The sequence below is a fragment of the Macaca fascicularis genome, chromosome 2 (genome assembly GCF_037993035.2).
Source record: "Macaca fascicularis isolate 582-1 chromosome 2, T2T-MFA8v1.1".
In the NCBI taxonomy this organism is placed as follows: domain Eukaryota; kingdom Metazoa; phylum Chordata; class Mammalia; order Primates; family Cercopithecidae; genus Macaca; species Macaca fascicularis.
The window spans coordinates 174,403,848-174,420,535 of record NC_088376.1 but is presented as its reverse complement, the minus strand read 5'-3'; the positions used below and the strand labels follow the sequence as shown (position 1 = coordinate 174,420,535).

At 35.4% G+C, this 16,688-nt stretch overlaps 1 protein-coding gene across 20 annotated transcripts in view; it reads left to right on the top strand.

Moving 5' to 3' along the window:
• The window catches only part of DZIP3 (DAZ interacting zinc finger protein 3), a 97,935-nt gene extending 85,491 nt beyond the window's left edge, over nt 1–12,444 (top strand). For 13 of the 20 annotated variants that reach the window (XR_012431718.1, XR_012431720.1, XM_074033514.1 and 10 more), the window contains 6 exons: nt 3,812–3,937; nt 6,010–6,149; nt 7,530–7,650; nt 8,135–8,278; nt 8,365–8,466; nt 10,336–12,444. Coding sequence is in view for 14 of the 20 variants with exons in the window: in XM_074033514.1 (XP_073889615.1) it covers nt 3,812–3,937; nt 6,010–6,149; nt 7,530–7,650; nt 8,135–8,278; nt 8,365–8,466; nt 10,336–10,446 (744 nt within the window). In the remaining 6 variants the exon portion in view is untranslated. Of the gene's footprint in view, nt 1–3,811; nt 3,938–6,009; nt 6,150–7,529; nt 7,651–8,134; nt 8,279–8,364; nt 8,467–10,335 lie in introns of those variants that run through there. The other 7 variants (XR_012431719.1, XR_012431721.1, XM_074033515.1 and 4 more) reach the window with 4 other exon arrangements.
• The last annotated feature ends 4,244 nt before the right edge of the window (nt 12,445–16,688 follow it).

The window sequence follows — 16,688 nt, the reverse complement described above, 5'->3', positions numbered from 1 at the left end:
ATCCCAATGACTCCACTTAAAAACTCCTAGAACTAACAACTTTGGTAAAGATTCAGGATACAAAATCAACACACAAGAATCAATAGCATTTCTGTTTACTAATAGTGAACAATCTGAAAAAGAAATTAAGAAAATCCCATTTACAATAGCTACAGAAAACAAAGATACCTGGAAATAAATTTAACCAAGGAGGAGAAAGATCACTACCCTGAAAACTATAAAACATCAATGAAAGAAATTGAGGACATAAAGAAATGGAAAAATACATCATATTCATGAATAAGAAGAATTCAAGGAAATGCAAATCAGAATTACAGGATATCACCTCACTTTAGTTATTACAGCTACTGGTACCCCAACAGATATATAGACCAATGGAACAGAACAGAGGCCTCAGAAATAAAGCCACACATCTACAACCATCTGATCTTTAACAAACCTGACAAAAACAAACAATGGGGAAAAGATTCCCTATTTAATAAAAGGTGTTGGGAAAACTGGCTGGCCATATGCAGAAAACTGAAACTGGACCCCTTCCTTACACCTTATACAAAGATCAACTAAAAATGGATTAAAGACTTAAATGTAAGACCTAAAACCCTAAAAATCCTAGAAGAAAACCTAGGCAACACCATTCAGGACATAGGCATGGGCAAAAACTTCATGACTAAAACACCAAAAGCAGTGGCAACAAAAACCAAAACTGACAAATGGGATCTAATTGAAGAGCTTCTGCACAGCAAAAGAAACTATCATCAAAATGAACAGGCAACCTACAGAATAGGAGAAAATTTTTGCAATCTATCCATCTGACAAAGGGCTAATATCCAGAATCTACAAAGAACTTAAACAAATTTACAAGAAAAAAATGACCCCATCAAGAAGTGTGTGAAGGATATGAACAGACACTTCTCAAAGACATTTATGTGGCCAACAAGCATATGAAAAAAAGCTCATCATCACTGGTTATTAGAGAAATGCAAATCGGAACCACAATGAGATACCATCTCATGCCAGTTAGAATGGCGATCATTAAAAAGTCAGGAAACAACAGATACTAGAGAGGATGTGGAGAAATAGGAACACTTTTACACTGTTGGTGGGAGTGTAAATTAGTTCAACCATTGTGGAAGACAGTATGGCGATTCCTTAAGGGTCTAGAACCAGAAATACCATTTGACTCAGCAATCCCATTACTAGGTATATACCCAAATGATTATAAATAATTCTACTATAAAGACACATACACACGTATGTTTATTGCAGCACTGTTCACAATAGCAAAGACTTGGAACCAACCCAAATGCCCATCAGTGATAGACTGGATAAAGAAAATGTGGCACATATACACCATGGAATACTCTGCCATCATAAAAAAAGGATGTGTTCATGTCCTTTGCAGGGACATGGATGAAGTTAGAAACCATCATTCTCAGCAAACTAACACAGGAACAGAAAACCAAACACTGCATATTCTCACTTATAAATGGGAGTTGAACAACGAGAACGCATGGACACAGGGAGGGGAACATCACACATTGGGGCCTGTTGTAGGGTTGGGGGCTAGGGGAGGGATAGCATTAGGAGAAATACTTAATGTAGATGAAGGGTTGATGGGTGCAGCAAACCACCATGGCATGTGTATACCTATGTAACATACCTGCACATTCTGTGTATGTATCCCAGAACTTAAAGTATAATAATTTTTAAAAAATAGCTATTATCAAAAAAAAAAGATATCAAATGTTGGCGATGATATGGAGAAAAGGGAACCCTTACATACTGTTGGTGGGATTGTAAATTAGGACAGCTATTATGGAAAATAGTATCGATGTTCCTCAAAAAATTAAAAATAGAACTACCATATGATCCAACAATCCTACTGGGTATAGTGGGAAAGGACATGAAGTCAAGTATCCTAAAGAGACATCTGCAATCCCATGTTCACTACAACATTATTTACAGTTGCTAAGATATGGCATCTATTTAAGTGTCCATAAAGGTTGAATGGATAAGGAAAATGTATATATACACAATGAAATACTATTTAGTCATAAAAAAGAATGAAATCCTGTTATTTGTGACAACATGGATGACCCCAGAGGACATTATATTAAGTTAAATAAGCCAAATACTACCTGATCCCACACATGTGGAATCTAAAAGAGGTGGTCTCATAAAATTAATTAGTAGAACAGTGGTTACCAGAGACTAGGGAGGATAAATGGAAGGCGAGCATAGGGAGAGGTTGGTTGGTCAATGGGTATAATTAGGAAGGATAAGTTCTGGCATTCTATTAGTAAGATTATTATAGTTAAGAGTAAAGTATTGTATATCTCAAAATGGCTAGAAGAGAGGATTTTGAATATTACCACCACAAAGAAATGACAGATGAGGTGATGATATGCCAATTACCCTTTGATCATTACACAGTGTATACATGTATGAAAACATCACATTGTACCCCTAAAAATGTACAATTACGTGTCCATCAAAAATAAAAATAAAGTGTTAAGTAATAGTGGTTCTCAAACAGAGCAGGACTGTTGACTCAGTACCCACCATTCTTTCATTTTTTTAAGACTTTACATGTAAAAAATTTGACACATACGTAAAAAATAGTATAATGAACCTCTTCAAACCCAGGAGCCAGCCTCAGTATTATCAACTTATTGTCAGCCTTGTTTTATGTCATTCCCTTTTTCCTCTCCACTGGAATATTTTAAAGCAAACCCCAGATATCATACAATTTATCCATTTATACTTTAGGCTATATCCTAAAAGATGAGGAACTCTTACTGGGTATAATCATAATACCATTGTCTTACCTGAGAAAATTGTAATTTTTAATATCCAGTTGGAATTTTTATTTCCCCAGTTGTTTAAAAAAATCTTTTTCTTACCTAGCAGGTACATAATGTTCTTTTCAGACGTTAAGACTCAAATGCCAATCCAATCTATCCATTGTAAAGTTCCCCATTAATTTTTCATATGATAGTTTTAGGATCATTACTTAGAGCTATGTTGCTGTTCCTCATTTTTTAAGTTCAGTAACAAATTGTTGTTGAACTCCTGCTTTATGCTTTATGCCAGTAGTAGGCCTGGCACGTAGTACATATTCAATAAATCTGCCCCCTTCTGTACTGCAGCCATCAAGGTATCTTTTCCACAGATAGCTGCTAAAAAGGTCTAGATTTCCATAACCCCCTGGGAAGTATGGTAATACCCACAAGCATATCTGCAAATCACTATATCATATCTCCCAGGCCCATCCCACTTCCTCCTCCAACTCTCCTTTGGAGCTAAACATTAAGTCAGAATTTCATCAAGTATTACCTCCAATATAAAATATTTTCTATGGATAACTTTGGGTTGTTCTGTGAAATTTCTGAGTATCAATATTGCCCACCAACATGGATAACACTTCCTGAGAACCTCCTTTGCATAGTCCTATATGATTACAGTTGGGAGGGAACCTTAATGATTACTTTATACAACCTTCTCATTTTATAGTTTAGGAAATTGGTTTCCAAGGTTATTCAGCTAGGTAGAGAGAAATATGACTAGAATCTATTTCTTTTCTGTCTTTGTCAAGCTTTTTTCAGTATATCTCATTGCCCTTTTTCTGATACTCGTATATTTCATTATCTGACATACATTGTTTCTAATGTGCTTTGTATCTTGAGTTCAGATGAGTGTCTCTCCCCCCCAAATTGCTGTATGAATTTAGTTGATGTTCTAAATAAATATATAAATATGTGCAGGGTTTTTTATTTGTTATTATTGTTTATTTTTTTTTTTCTATTTTTAGATGCAGCAGTTCTTAGGAAGACCCCTTGTGAAAGAATCTTTCTTTAGACCCATACTTACTGTTCCTCAAATGCCTGCAGTTTGTCCAGGAGTCGTCTCTGCAACTGGCCAACCTAGAGCCCCCCTGGTAAAAGCTTTCTTGGTGGAATAGATGTTAGTTAGTTTTCTTATTACTCTAGTGGGCTTCCTGAATGAGTATCTTCATTTTGTTCATTTATTTGATGTGATAATGATGGTGGTGATGGCGATGAATGAATGCTTCCTGTGAAGCACTGTGCTCAGGGTGTTACATATATTATTTAACTGATACTAGCTTAGTTTTGGGATACAAAGATAAATATGTTTTTATACTACAGAATCCTTAAAATTATAGTATTACTTCTGAAACAGGCAACAATGAAGGGTAAATTGATATTTCTAATAGATTTTTTTGGCATGGTTGTTGGGAAGATTGAAAAGCAGAGAAGCCAAGTCACAACAAACTAAATTATAAATTTTATTTCCACACACGTACACACACATAGTAGGATAATGTTTCAACTGTATCTATAAACAGACAATAAAAATAGCATCACCTTGGAACGTAAACTGTAAAGTTATAAATCTTCCCAGCTACAAATAGCCAGATGAACTTTGTCCAAACCGGAAGAAGGAACAAATAAATTTGAAATTACCAGAATTATCAGTTGTAATCTTGGTGAAGGTAAACTTTTTTTTATTAAAGAAAAATCTTCCAAAAGAATGATGTTAAATGTAATTAATGAAAATTCTCTAATCTGGATTTTCCTATATTTAGGTGCAATTAATTGTTTCTTTTCTTTTCTGGTCCCCATATATTGCTAACAGTTTCCTTTTGAAATAAATGGTCAGATGAACTCTGCTCATTATTGTCAAGGCTACCTGTCTGTAAACAAATCTGTATATAGTCCTTAACATGCTAAATAAGTAACACATCTTTTTATTACCATGATATTACAGTGTTAACTCTTGCAATTTGCCCACCATTCTATAAGAAACTATGATAAAATTTTATTAAAAACATTAAAATGCCTTAACCTCCTAATAAGATTACTTTCTGATTCCTGGGGTAAAGCTTGACATTGAAGCAAATTCAGATTTCTGGGAAATATTCTGCTTCTCCTCACTTACTAGGCTCTGTACAAATTATTACAATGACTATTAGTAGTTGCTAGTTTTTCACAAATAATAACCTAATATTTGAAAATAACCCATTAGAGCCTTCATAAAAGATACAATGTTCATAATTATCTTAGTAATCAGATGAGCACTCCAAAAATATTCACTTATTATATTATTTAATTAGAATCTTAAGAAGGAACTACCATAAAATATGGAGAAAACACAGTTTCATGGTTAAGTGTCACAACAACTTCTGTACCACCTTTGTCTACAACGTTGATGAGACATTGGGCAGAGCAATTCTAGCAGTATTCCCATCTTTATTTGGTTGTTTGAAAATGTAACTTTAGTTTCTTGTTATAAAGGTATGTATGCTAATCACAAAATGTGAATAATATAGAAATGTAAGCACATTAGAAAACAAAGTTACTGTGCAACTGAATCCCTAAGAAATAGTCACCACTTACGCATGGTAATTTACAGACCTTTCTCCGTGTATACATATGCATTTTAAATTTTTTAATATAAAAGGAAGTCATATCATACTGTGCCATAGACTTTTTAAAAAATATTTCATGCATATCTCTTATGCCCAGACATACAGTTCTATTTTTAAAAACTCGATTAGATGTGCCATAATTTATTCATTCCTCTATAGACATCAGGTTTTTTTCAGTTTTCACTGTTAAAAAAGAAACAGCAGTAAACAGCCTTCATGTTTTTGTACATGTGTGTAATTACTGAAGCAAGCATGTCCTGTTTTAAAAATAAGTTTTAAATATTTATAAACAGTTAGAAATATTGCTTGTATTAGTTAACAGAAAAACCCTAAAAGGGATTGTGTATGTCAGTATTCTTCATTCTATCCATTTTCTTTGTCCTATTTTAAAAATAAGTTTAAAATAGATATAAACAATTAGAAATATTAATTAAGAGAAAAACTCTAAAAATTGAATGTGTATGCCAGTACTCTTCTTCATTGTACCCATGTTCTGAGGTATAGGAATGTAACTTCTTCATAATTAAACCTGATGGGCTATAACTCTCTGCCTTTTACAGATGACTGGCATAGCCTGGGCGCTGCCAGCGCCTGTGGGAGACGCTGTGCCTCCCAGTGCAGGTCTAGCGAGTGATCCCTCCATGATGAATTGGGAGAGAATTACAGACAGGCTGAAAACTGCCTTTCCACAACAAACCAGGTATTTTAGTTTTTATTTACTGGTGGGTACAGATCATATTCTCCAGTTTTCATAGCCATAATTGTGGCAATGAAACATTTCAGCAAAACATAACAAACACAAAAAAAGTACAGATATTTCCTTACCTTGACCTTGGTAAGGAAAAAGAAATTTACCAAGAAGGGACAGTGTTCAGTGGTGAACCTCTTCATTTAAAAGTTACTAGTCTTAAATCATGAGAGAATAACTTTAAATTTAGGTTTGCTCATTTACTGAAAGTACAACTAGATATAAACTTGCCCAATTTTAATGACACTAACTGCCATAATTAACCTATCTCCAAAGTGAATTTTAAGTTGATTGTATGCTATATAAGCCCAAACATCTTTAGGATTTAATTTCCTAATTTCCTTATTTTTGAGGGTCCTTATAGTTTCTTTGTTGGAGAACACACTAAAAATGCAAGAAATCATAACTTTACTGTGCTTTTCACAGTCTACCTTTAGTAGAAAGATACTTAATTATATTCCTACACAAATGAAGTTTCTTTTATCTCAACTCATATCTAAGGAAATAATTCTACTTTTTACAAGTATTTTTATTTGAATACAAACATTTAATATATATACTGGCATACTTCATTGTTAAATTATAATTTTATAAATTTCATAATAGTGAATAGATAATACAATAGAACTGTAGTACAGTTGTTATAAATATGTATAAAAACATTATAAATCAAAGGTAGCTGCATAAGGCTGATGACATGACGCTTCATTTGGGAAACAAAAATATTTCATTCTACTTTGTCCCATCAAAAATGTAGATGCAAGCTTTGGGTCAGTGGATCTTGGGAGTTGAAAAGGAACATATCAATTAAAATAATTGTGGGTTCTTTCATTATATAATTAATGTGATTTTTAACCTTTGCTTTCCTGTTCTGTTTAATCTTTGTTTTCTGAGTTTTACAAAAGTACAACTATTAACACTGATAAGAGAGAAACCAATAGCAACATAGTTAAAAATAATGTTATCCTGAGCAAGAGACCACTTGAGAGATGGTATAAAGAAGCCAGTGCATAAATAAGTGGATAAACTTAATTTTCACCTAGTGAGCTCTCAAAAACAAAGTCTCTTTTTGGAAAGAAAATAAGTACTAAACTTTATCACTCATGAAAACATTAAGTATCGTTAATGAACACAATTAGGAGTTTTCATTTTGGTTTAAGATAAATGCAGATGGACCTGTGATCACTTTTTTAGATCAAAGACCTAAAGAGTCCTGTCTATATAATACACATCAATCATAATGATAGGATTTTATATCTCCTTTGGTGGGCACATCCTCAAAGGTACTAAGGAAAATCATTACTGCCCTTTCCTTTCATTAATCTCTTCCAGAAAGGAGCTTACAGATTTCTTACGGAAACTGAAGGATGCTCATGGAAAGTCCTTGTCTGGACTGACATTTGATGAAATTGTTTGCAAGATTTCCCAGTTTATTGACCCCAAAAAGTCTCAGGTAAAATGTGAAAACAACCAAAAAACCTGTATCTCTCTGCCCTTAACTCTAGTAGTTAACTGTTTTAATTATCTCCATAACCTGTTCAGCAAATCAGTAACTTGTAATCATATTAAATCATCTATTAACAGTAAATAACAGCTTCAACTTAACAAATTATATCAGAAGTCTTTTTGAAATGCCTATTACCTAATCATTCTAGAATAAAACTGACCTTGAAATTTGCTCTAGTTACTTTGAGTCTGAAGAGGGAGATATTTTCTAATTTTCTTGAAAGATTTAATTAAAAGAATGTATAGAGTTATTTTTGTTTTTACTTAGCTCTGAGTATATAAGTATTGCCACCATTTTGTTCAAGATTTCTCACAAATCTGATTATTTACCCTTTTGCTAGTTCTTACTATACCCCATTCTGTGCTAATGTGTCAGCTCTTACTGTTTTAGGACAATTCTGAAAAAATAAACATTGTATTCTTATTTTCAGAGTCAAGGAAAATCAGTGTCAAATGTTAATTGTGTTTCACCTAGTCATTCTCCATCACAGCCTAATGCTGCCCAGCCCCCAAAACCAGCATGGAGGCCCCTCACTTCACAAGGTCCTGCCACATGGGAAGGAGCCAATAATCCAGTAAGACTGAAATTGTTGATTCTGAACACATTTAGATTTGGGAGAAAACAATGAGCTAAATTTAACATTTTCTGTATTTTCCCTAGGATGAGGAAGAGGAAGAAGAAGAGCCTTGTGTGATCTGTCATGAGAATCTGTCTCCAGAAAATCTTTCAGTTTTGCCTTGCGCTCACAAATTCCACGCTCAGGTAACACTTTAAATTTTCCCATTAATCAGCTAAATGAGATTCATACTGCCTTAGTTACTGTTGTATACAGGCATCATTATCCATTGTTATCTCACAAGTTCCACTGGGTATAACTGTGAGCTTTTGGGTACCACACAGAAACATTTATGCTTTTCCCATACATAACCATGGATTGCATTGTGCTCTGTCAGGTGGATCTCCATCCACCCTACCAAAGAAGGGGACAATGTTGAGAGTCAGATCGTACACAGTAGGCAGTTCCTTCTAACAGAACTGGGACAAATATCAATTGACGTGGTAATCTAGTGGCAGAACTAGCAACAGCACCAGTTGAAATTGACATGCTATAAATACCACATAGTGTTCTTTGTCCATAATTAATGACAGCCCCCTTTCATAAAGCATAAGATTTATCAGTCTCTCCAGGCTCCTATATTTGCTTTTGAAAGATACTCAGGCTTGAGTTTTGATGTTAGAAAAATGTGAGGTTGGGCTGGGCGTGGTGGCCAACGCCTGTAATCCCAGCACTTCAGGAGGCTGAGGCGGGTGGATCACGAGGTCAGGAGATTGAGACCATCCTGGCTAACACGGTGAAACCTCATCTCTACTAAAAATACAGAAACAAAGTTAGCCGGGCATGGCGGCAGATGCCTGTAGTCCCAGCTACTCGGGAGGCTGAGGTGGCAGAGTGGTGTGAACCCAGGAGGTGGAGCTTGCAGTGAGCCGAGATTGGGCCACTGCACTCCAGCCTGGGTGACAGAGCGAGACTCCATCTCAAAAAAAAGAAAAAAATGTGAGGTTGTCATGTCTTTTGTTGATTCTTGGCATTTATATAAATTCTGGTGTTACTGCCACACAGTTGCTATTGATATATAATTTATGACCCAAGTCCTCTGTTGCAGAGATGTAATTTGACACAGGAAAGGTAGTCATAGAAAAGAAAGGCTTTTCAGGGAAGTGAATAATAGCCAGTTCAGTCAAGCCATGTTTGTAAGACATCATTTCAAAGATATGATTTGTGGTACCTGGTACAGAATTATATTTTGTATTTGCTCTAATATGAAGATACATCCACAAAATGTCTAATCCCAAAAGTTTTCTAGGAAAGATCCTTAGCCATTGACTTTCCCCTTTGAAGTTTATAAGGTTCTGACAATTAAGGAAATACATGTTTAACAAAATGTATGCTACTCTTTGCCATTGCCCATGAGTAGAAAGCATATAATTCATTCAGGTTATTTTTTATGACTATAGTTAGTAGGCCTATTATATATAGTGCTTATTATTAATCCTCTCTCATCTGACCTGGCCCTCCATTATTTATATAGGTAAAAATGATTTGTTTTTGGAGAGTCAGTATTCAAGCAAGTGACTTAACAGATAGTTCATAGCCGAAAATGATTGTCATTATCACCGAAGAAAACAATCTGAGAAGTGTATTCATGATCTAGGGATTTTAACTGCAAACACCATAAGCATTTCATATCAGGTACTAGTGACTTTTGTATGATTAGTTATGACTTTTTCTGAATTATAAATGAGAATAGTATATAGTAAACCAAAGAAAGAATATAGCAAGTTTCTCCAATTTCCTTGTCAGGAAGAATTGCTAGTCAACTTGAAAATTGGGGTTGAAGGAAGAATTTCTAATAGAATAAACTAGCTAAAAGGTATTGTGCAGTACCCACCTATTTTGTTCAGGAAACCACAGGGAAGGTGCCATGGTTGCAGCAATTAGCTTGACAATCCACAGGGTAAGGCTTTAAAGATCCACCAGAAGACATGTTGGTTGGTAACCCTGATGCATAGAGTGACAACTGCCTCTGCTAGGCTAACTGAGAGACTGACATAAATCTTTTTGCTCCTTAGTGCATTAGACCATGGTTGATGCAACAGGGGACATGTCCTACCTGCAGACTCCACGTTTTGCTACCAGAAGAATACCCCGGTCACCCCAGTCGGCAGGTGCCCAAGATCTGATACAAGGTCAGGGGTGTCTATGCAAAGGAAGCTCAGTTTTCTTTTATTATGAGCTGCTTGTGTGAGTGGTGTAAAGCTGTGTGCTCTTCAATATAGTGCTAAAGAAGCCAGCTAATTTTATCAAAGCAGCAGCCAAAGAAGTCAGGACAAATCTTCAGGACTTGTGAAATGAACTGAAAGAGCTTGAAGCAGATGGAATTTTAATAGTTATACTATATTTGCTCTTATCTTAGTAGATTTTTTCTTGTAATGGAAACGTAACTGTTAGTATATTTCTTAGTATGTTTTTCTTGTCTTTTTAAATTCTTATTTCCCTCATCCTTTACTCTCCCCTCAAGTATTCTACACTTTAATTTTCCTGAAATAAATTTAAGCAAGAGAAAAAGGGAAATAGTAAAGAGGTAGGAAAATCCCACAGAAATTTGTGTTCCTTCTAACTTTTAAAACTACCTAAAAAATATAATTGATTTAAATTTTACCTCAATATTCCCCATTCTTTTATATCCCCTTAAATAGGTACCCATGAAGAGATTATGAGCTACTTGAAGGTGGAGACCATACAGTGGTGTGTTGGAGCTGGCTTATAATGGCTTATGAGTGACAATCATTAGTTTGAGGGATTTTATGAGCCAGTTGTCAAGTTGTTGCTAGCTTGAAATCTGCCACAATTGGAGCATTTACACCATAGAAATTGGTAAATGCTGTAAGTGAAGACCTACCTTTCCCTCAAGAGCTAGTTGTTGAACCTTTACCAGCATACTGCTGGACCTTGTGTAAAACTTCTCTGTGTTCCCAGTGTCTTGCCCAGTAGATACAGGATAAATATTGCCAGAATCAGATACCAGGAAGTAGTAAGAAAAGGAGTTAATATGCAAACTAAATCACTCGCTCAATTGAATAATTGAGATCTTCTGTTCATTTGTTTCTTGGACCTTAATCATTTGCATTTTGGAGAAAATTTTTTCTGCTTTAAAAGTCTGTAATTTCACTTTCTTGTGTCGGGGAGAGGGAAAAACTCTTTGTCTATAGTTGCTTTTTGTGATGAAGTGAATACCCAATGGGCTAAGTTGCATATCTAAAGCTTGTCACTAAGAATTTTCATTTTTAGCGGTCAAAACCCTATTTTGACAATAGTGTTGTGTGAATGCTGTAAGTGTTGTATATATCTCTGGTTTCAGAATTAAAAGAATTCAGAGTTACCTTGTGAGATAACTTTGCTTCATATTCACAGTTTCACTTTCATTTAATTTATGGGGAAGAATAAATGTTTCCTGACTCAGAAACAATTTTGCCTGTATACTTCAGTGCAAATATATTTTGAAGTTACTTTTAAATCTTTATTTAAAACCTCTGTTTCTGTAACTGTGTTAAACGTATTCTTCTGTAATGAGAATAGACTGGAACATGTGAGGGAAAAATATCAAAAAAAGATGGCAGTCATCTAGGCATGTAAAATGCCAAGAATGTCTTAGAATTGCACAATTTAGAATTTATAGAGCCTTTAATCACCTTGTCTAGCACCTTGTATTAGTGCATTTTCATGCTGCTGATAAAGACATACCTGAGACTGGGCAATTTACAAAAGAAAGAGGTTTAATGGACTTACAGTTCCACATGACTGGGGAGGCCTTACAATCATGGTGGAAGGCAAAGAGGAGCAAGTCACATCTTACATGGATGGCAGCAGACAAGGCGAGAGAGTTGTGCAGGGAAACTCCCATTTTTAAAACCATCAGATCTGGTAAGACTTACTATCCCAAGAACAGCATGGGAAAAACCTGCCCCCTTGATTAAATTATTTCCCACCAGGTCCCTCCCACAACATGGAATTATGGGAGCTACAAGATGAGATTTGGTGGAGACACAGAACCAAACCATATCACACCTTAAGGTCATGGTCATGTAGCTAGTTATCTTGTAAAACCAATGTTTCTTAGTTCATATTTACAACTGCAATTTCACTTTCATTTATAAAAGAATAAATGTTTCTTAATTGAACAACTATTTTATCTGTGTATTTCATTATAAGCATATTCTGAAACGACTTGAAATCTTTACTTCAAATGTATCTTTCTGCTTAATTGGGCTTAAACTTTTTCTTGTGTTTTGAGAAACGTTAGGAAAATGGGAAGGAAAATATCCAAGGAAAATATTAAGCTTAATTGGGCTTAAACTTTTCCTTGTGTTTTGAGAAACGTTAGGAAAATGGGAAGGAAAATATCCAAGAAGACAGCTATATAGACTTATAAAGTGCCACGATTGTTTTGGAATAACAGAATGCCGAAGTTCATTGGACCCTTAGTGACATATAATTCATTCTTTTATTTTACAGGTATGTTGTACCTAGTGTCACATGGCCAGATAGTAGCTAGGCCAGTCTTAGTACTTGAGGGTTCTGATGCCTCATCACATGCTTTCTCCACAAACTCATGCTGTAATGGGATATTGGTATTGACTTGCCCTGCTTAGCTCCAAGGATGGGGCCGGAGAACTTAATGCAATAGTTGGTATATAGGGAGAATATAGTAGGACAGTGCCCCAGAAAGTTATATTTAGTTCTTTAGGTGCTGAAGGTAATGGGATTATAGTTTTTGATGTATACTTTAACAGTAAAGACAATTGCAGGGGTCATTCTACCACACAGAGTGATCACTGTCATGCCTGTGCCTACTGAGGCGTGATCCAGAACACTCTATCCTGCTGAGAAATCCAGTGAGGACCAGAAAGCTCTTAAAGTGGAAATATTTCCATCAAAAACAATCTGAAAGTATCCAGTAATATCACTGCAGCTGCTGTTAGATGATATGTCATAGATTTTCCTTCATATTTATTGTCCCTGTATATAACATTTTATAGCTTCTATGGGACACCTTCAAATGTGTTTAGTACCTCATTTGATCCATGAATAACTCTGAGGTGAGTGTTACTATGCTTATTTTACAAATGATGAATCTGAGACTCAAGTAAGAGGGAAATAATCTGTCCAAAGTCATAGGTACAAAGTGGCATTCTGAGATTTGATTGGAGTCCCTTAGCTGGTATTCTCTTCATAGTTGCAGCCTCACTTTGGGTTGACTTTGTGCACATGAGAAATATAGTCTTTTCCTTTTAAATAAATTTTGTGATAAATTTTATTTTATGATTAATTCAGGGAAGGTAGGCTTATGTTTTACCAGATTCAAAGTTAGCAAGAACCACCTGCAATTATAAAATACTCCTGGAATACCTTATCTGTGAGCCTCTCAGATAAGAATTCTAGGATCACAGTAATGTGGGACTATTCTGGTTTATACCCAGATAAAAACAACAAATGAATACTAATTTATTATAAAGATATATAGTTTGATTTTCTTGAGTTGGCAGTTTTCAGTAACTACTGCAGATTTGAACATGCTACTTAACAGAACTAATGGACTCTTGTTCTTAATTTTGTATCCTTGACCACCATCACATTACACATGGTGTATTTATAACAACGCATATTCCAAGAAGCTGTCTGGGAATCTCCATTTGCAGTAAGTACCACAGGTATTCTGATGCACATTAAAATTTGAAAACAACTGCTATCGTAAAAAGCAGATTTCTCACTCAGATCTAGGTTTAGATTTTTGAATTCCATATCTAGTATATTGTATGATCATGAAGACATTACTTTTCTCAACCAGTTTCTTTTCTGGAAAATGGACAAAATGCTACTTGCCTGACTGTTGTCATTTTAAATGAACTTTTATTATTCTTCTTTCTCAAAGTAGCAAACGAAATTTCCATTAGTCATTCAATCTGTTTACACTTACTCCTTGATCATAAAATTATGAAAGGTTATCTTCAACTATCCTTATTAAAGCAGAGAGAGGAAAATATAACCAGTAGTCCAACTTCTATTTTCACATGGCCCCCAAAATGTTGAGTGTTAAGTTTTATTGCATAAAAATATCACACCCTCATAACATTTGCTTGATCCATTTAAACTACATGAACTTTAATAATTCGTAATACTGCCTAGCAAGGTTGAACAAACTAATAATGATCTAGGAGACTGAAAGTTTTGAAGATACGTAGGAAAGATACCTCCATTTGAGAGGCAAGGACATTAAAGAAGTGATTTGCCCACTTTTCGATGGGGTTGTTTGTTTTTTTCTTGTAAATTTGTTTGAGTTCTTTGTAGGTTCTGGATAAAGGATATGAACAGACAGTTCTCAAAAGAAGACATTCATACAGCCAACAGACACATGAAAAAATGCTCATCATCACTGGCCATCAGAGAAATGCAAATCAAAACCACAATGAGATACCATCTCACACCAGTTAGAATGGCAATCATTAAAAAGTCAGGAAACAGGTGCTGGAGAGGATGTGGAGAAATAGAACACTTTTACACTGTTGGTGGGATTGTAAACTAGTTCAACCATTATGGAAAACAGTATGGCGATTCCTCAAGGATCTAGAACTAGAAGTACCATATGACCCAGCCATCCCATTACTGGGTATATACCCAAAGGATTATAAATCACGCTGCTATAAAGACACATGCACACGTATGTTTATTGTGGCACTATTCACAATAGCAAAGACTTGGAACCAACCCACATGTCCATCAGTGACAGACTGGATTAAGAAAATGTGGCACATATACACCATGGAATACTATGCAGCCATAAAAAAAGATGAGTTTGTGTCCTTCGTAGGGACATGGATGCAGCTGGAAACCATCATTCTCAGCAAAGTATCACAAGAACAGAAAACCAAACACCGCATGTTCTCACTCATAGGTGGGAACTGAACAATGAGATCACTTAGACTCGGGAAGGGGAACATCACACACCGGGGCCTATCAGGGGGAGGGGGGAGGGATTGCATTGAGAGTTATACCTGATGTAAATGACGAGTTGATGGGTGCTGACGAGTTGATGGGTGCAGCACGCCAACATGGCACAAGTATACATATGTAACAAACCTGCACGTTATCCACATGTACCCTAGAACTTAAAGTATAATAAAAATAAAAATTAAATAAATTTTAAAAAAGAAGTGATTTGCTCAAGGTCATGCAATGTTTGAGTAGTAAGGTCGTGATTCTAGACTCCTCGCATCAAAATCAGTGTACTCTCAGTATATTTATTGCAGCATTATTTACAATAGCAAAGACTTGGCAAACCCAAATGCCTATCAATGATAGACCATAAAGAAAAAGTGGCACATACACATCATGGAATACCATGCAGCTATACAAAAACAAATGAGTTCATGTCCTTTGCGGCAACATGGATGAAGCTGGAAACTATCATTCTCAGCAAACTAATACGGGAACAGAAAACCAAACACCACCTTTTCTCATAAATGGGAGTTGAACAGTGAGAACACATGGACACAGGGAGGGGAACATCACACACTGTGGCCTGTTGGAGGGTGGAGGGCAAGGGAAGGGAGAGCATTAGAACAAATACCTAATGCATGTGGGGCTTAAAACCTAGATGACGGGTTGATAGGTGCAACAAACCACCATGGCACATGAATATTATATAACAAACCTACATGTTCTGCACATGCATCCCAGAACTTAAAGTAAAATAAAATAATCAGTGTACTCCCCGTAACACCGTATTGCCTTTTTAAAAAAACAAATGAAACTATTTGAAAACCACTAAATTATTTCTCTGGGTAAAGATGGAAGCAAAATAAGATAGAATAGTCTTATCACAAGGAGACATTGTTCTAGCTCAGAATAAAGCTGAATTTACAGTATTCTTACATCAAGGTTGATAGTATTTGATTAATACTTGAAAAGGGCAAAGACCAGATTCTTCATCTTTTCAAATTCAAACATTATGTGTTTAGAGCATATCTCCAGGGTTGTATCATTTTTTTTAACCGTGAAATATAACAACCACAATAAGGATTCTAACATCACAAGAACACACCTCTGCAATATGAGTGATCTCTGTCAGTGTGCTAGCTCAGCTCAGAGAAAATAGCAATGGTATAGGAAACTGTCACCATGGGCCTTTGACATCTCCCTTGAAAATACTATGTGCCAAAAGGAAGGGCTAATTACAAGAAACAGTTGTAAAGTTTTGCATTATTCTAATCCAAGGAAAACTAAGTCCAAGGGCCTATGACAAGAGCCATTCCTCAGCAACTAAAGGTGAAATATTTCAGGTAAGAAAAGTAGATTGTTTTAATAAATTATGAACATATTCATAACATTATCAGATCATTACAAAATAAACCTAGACAGATATTCA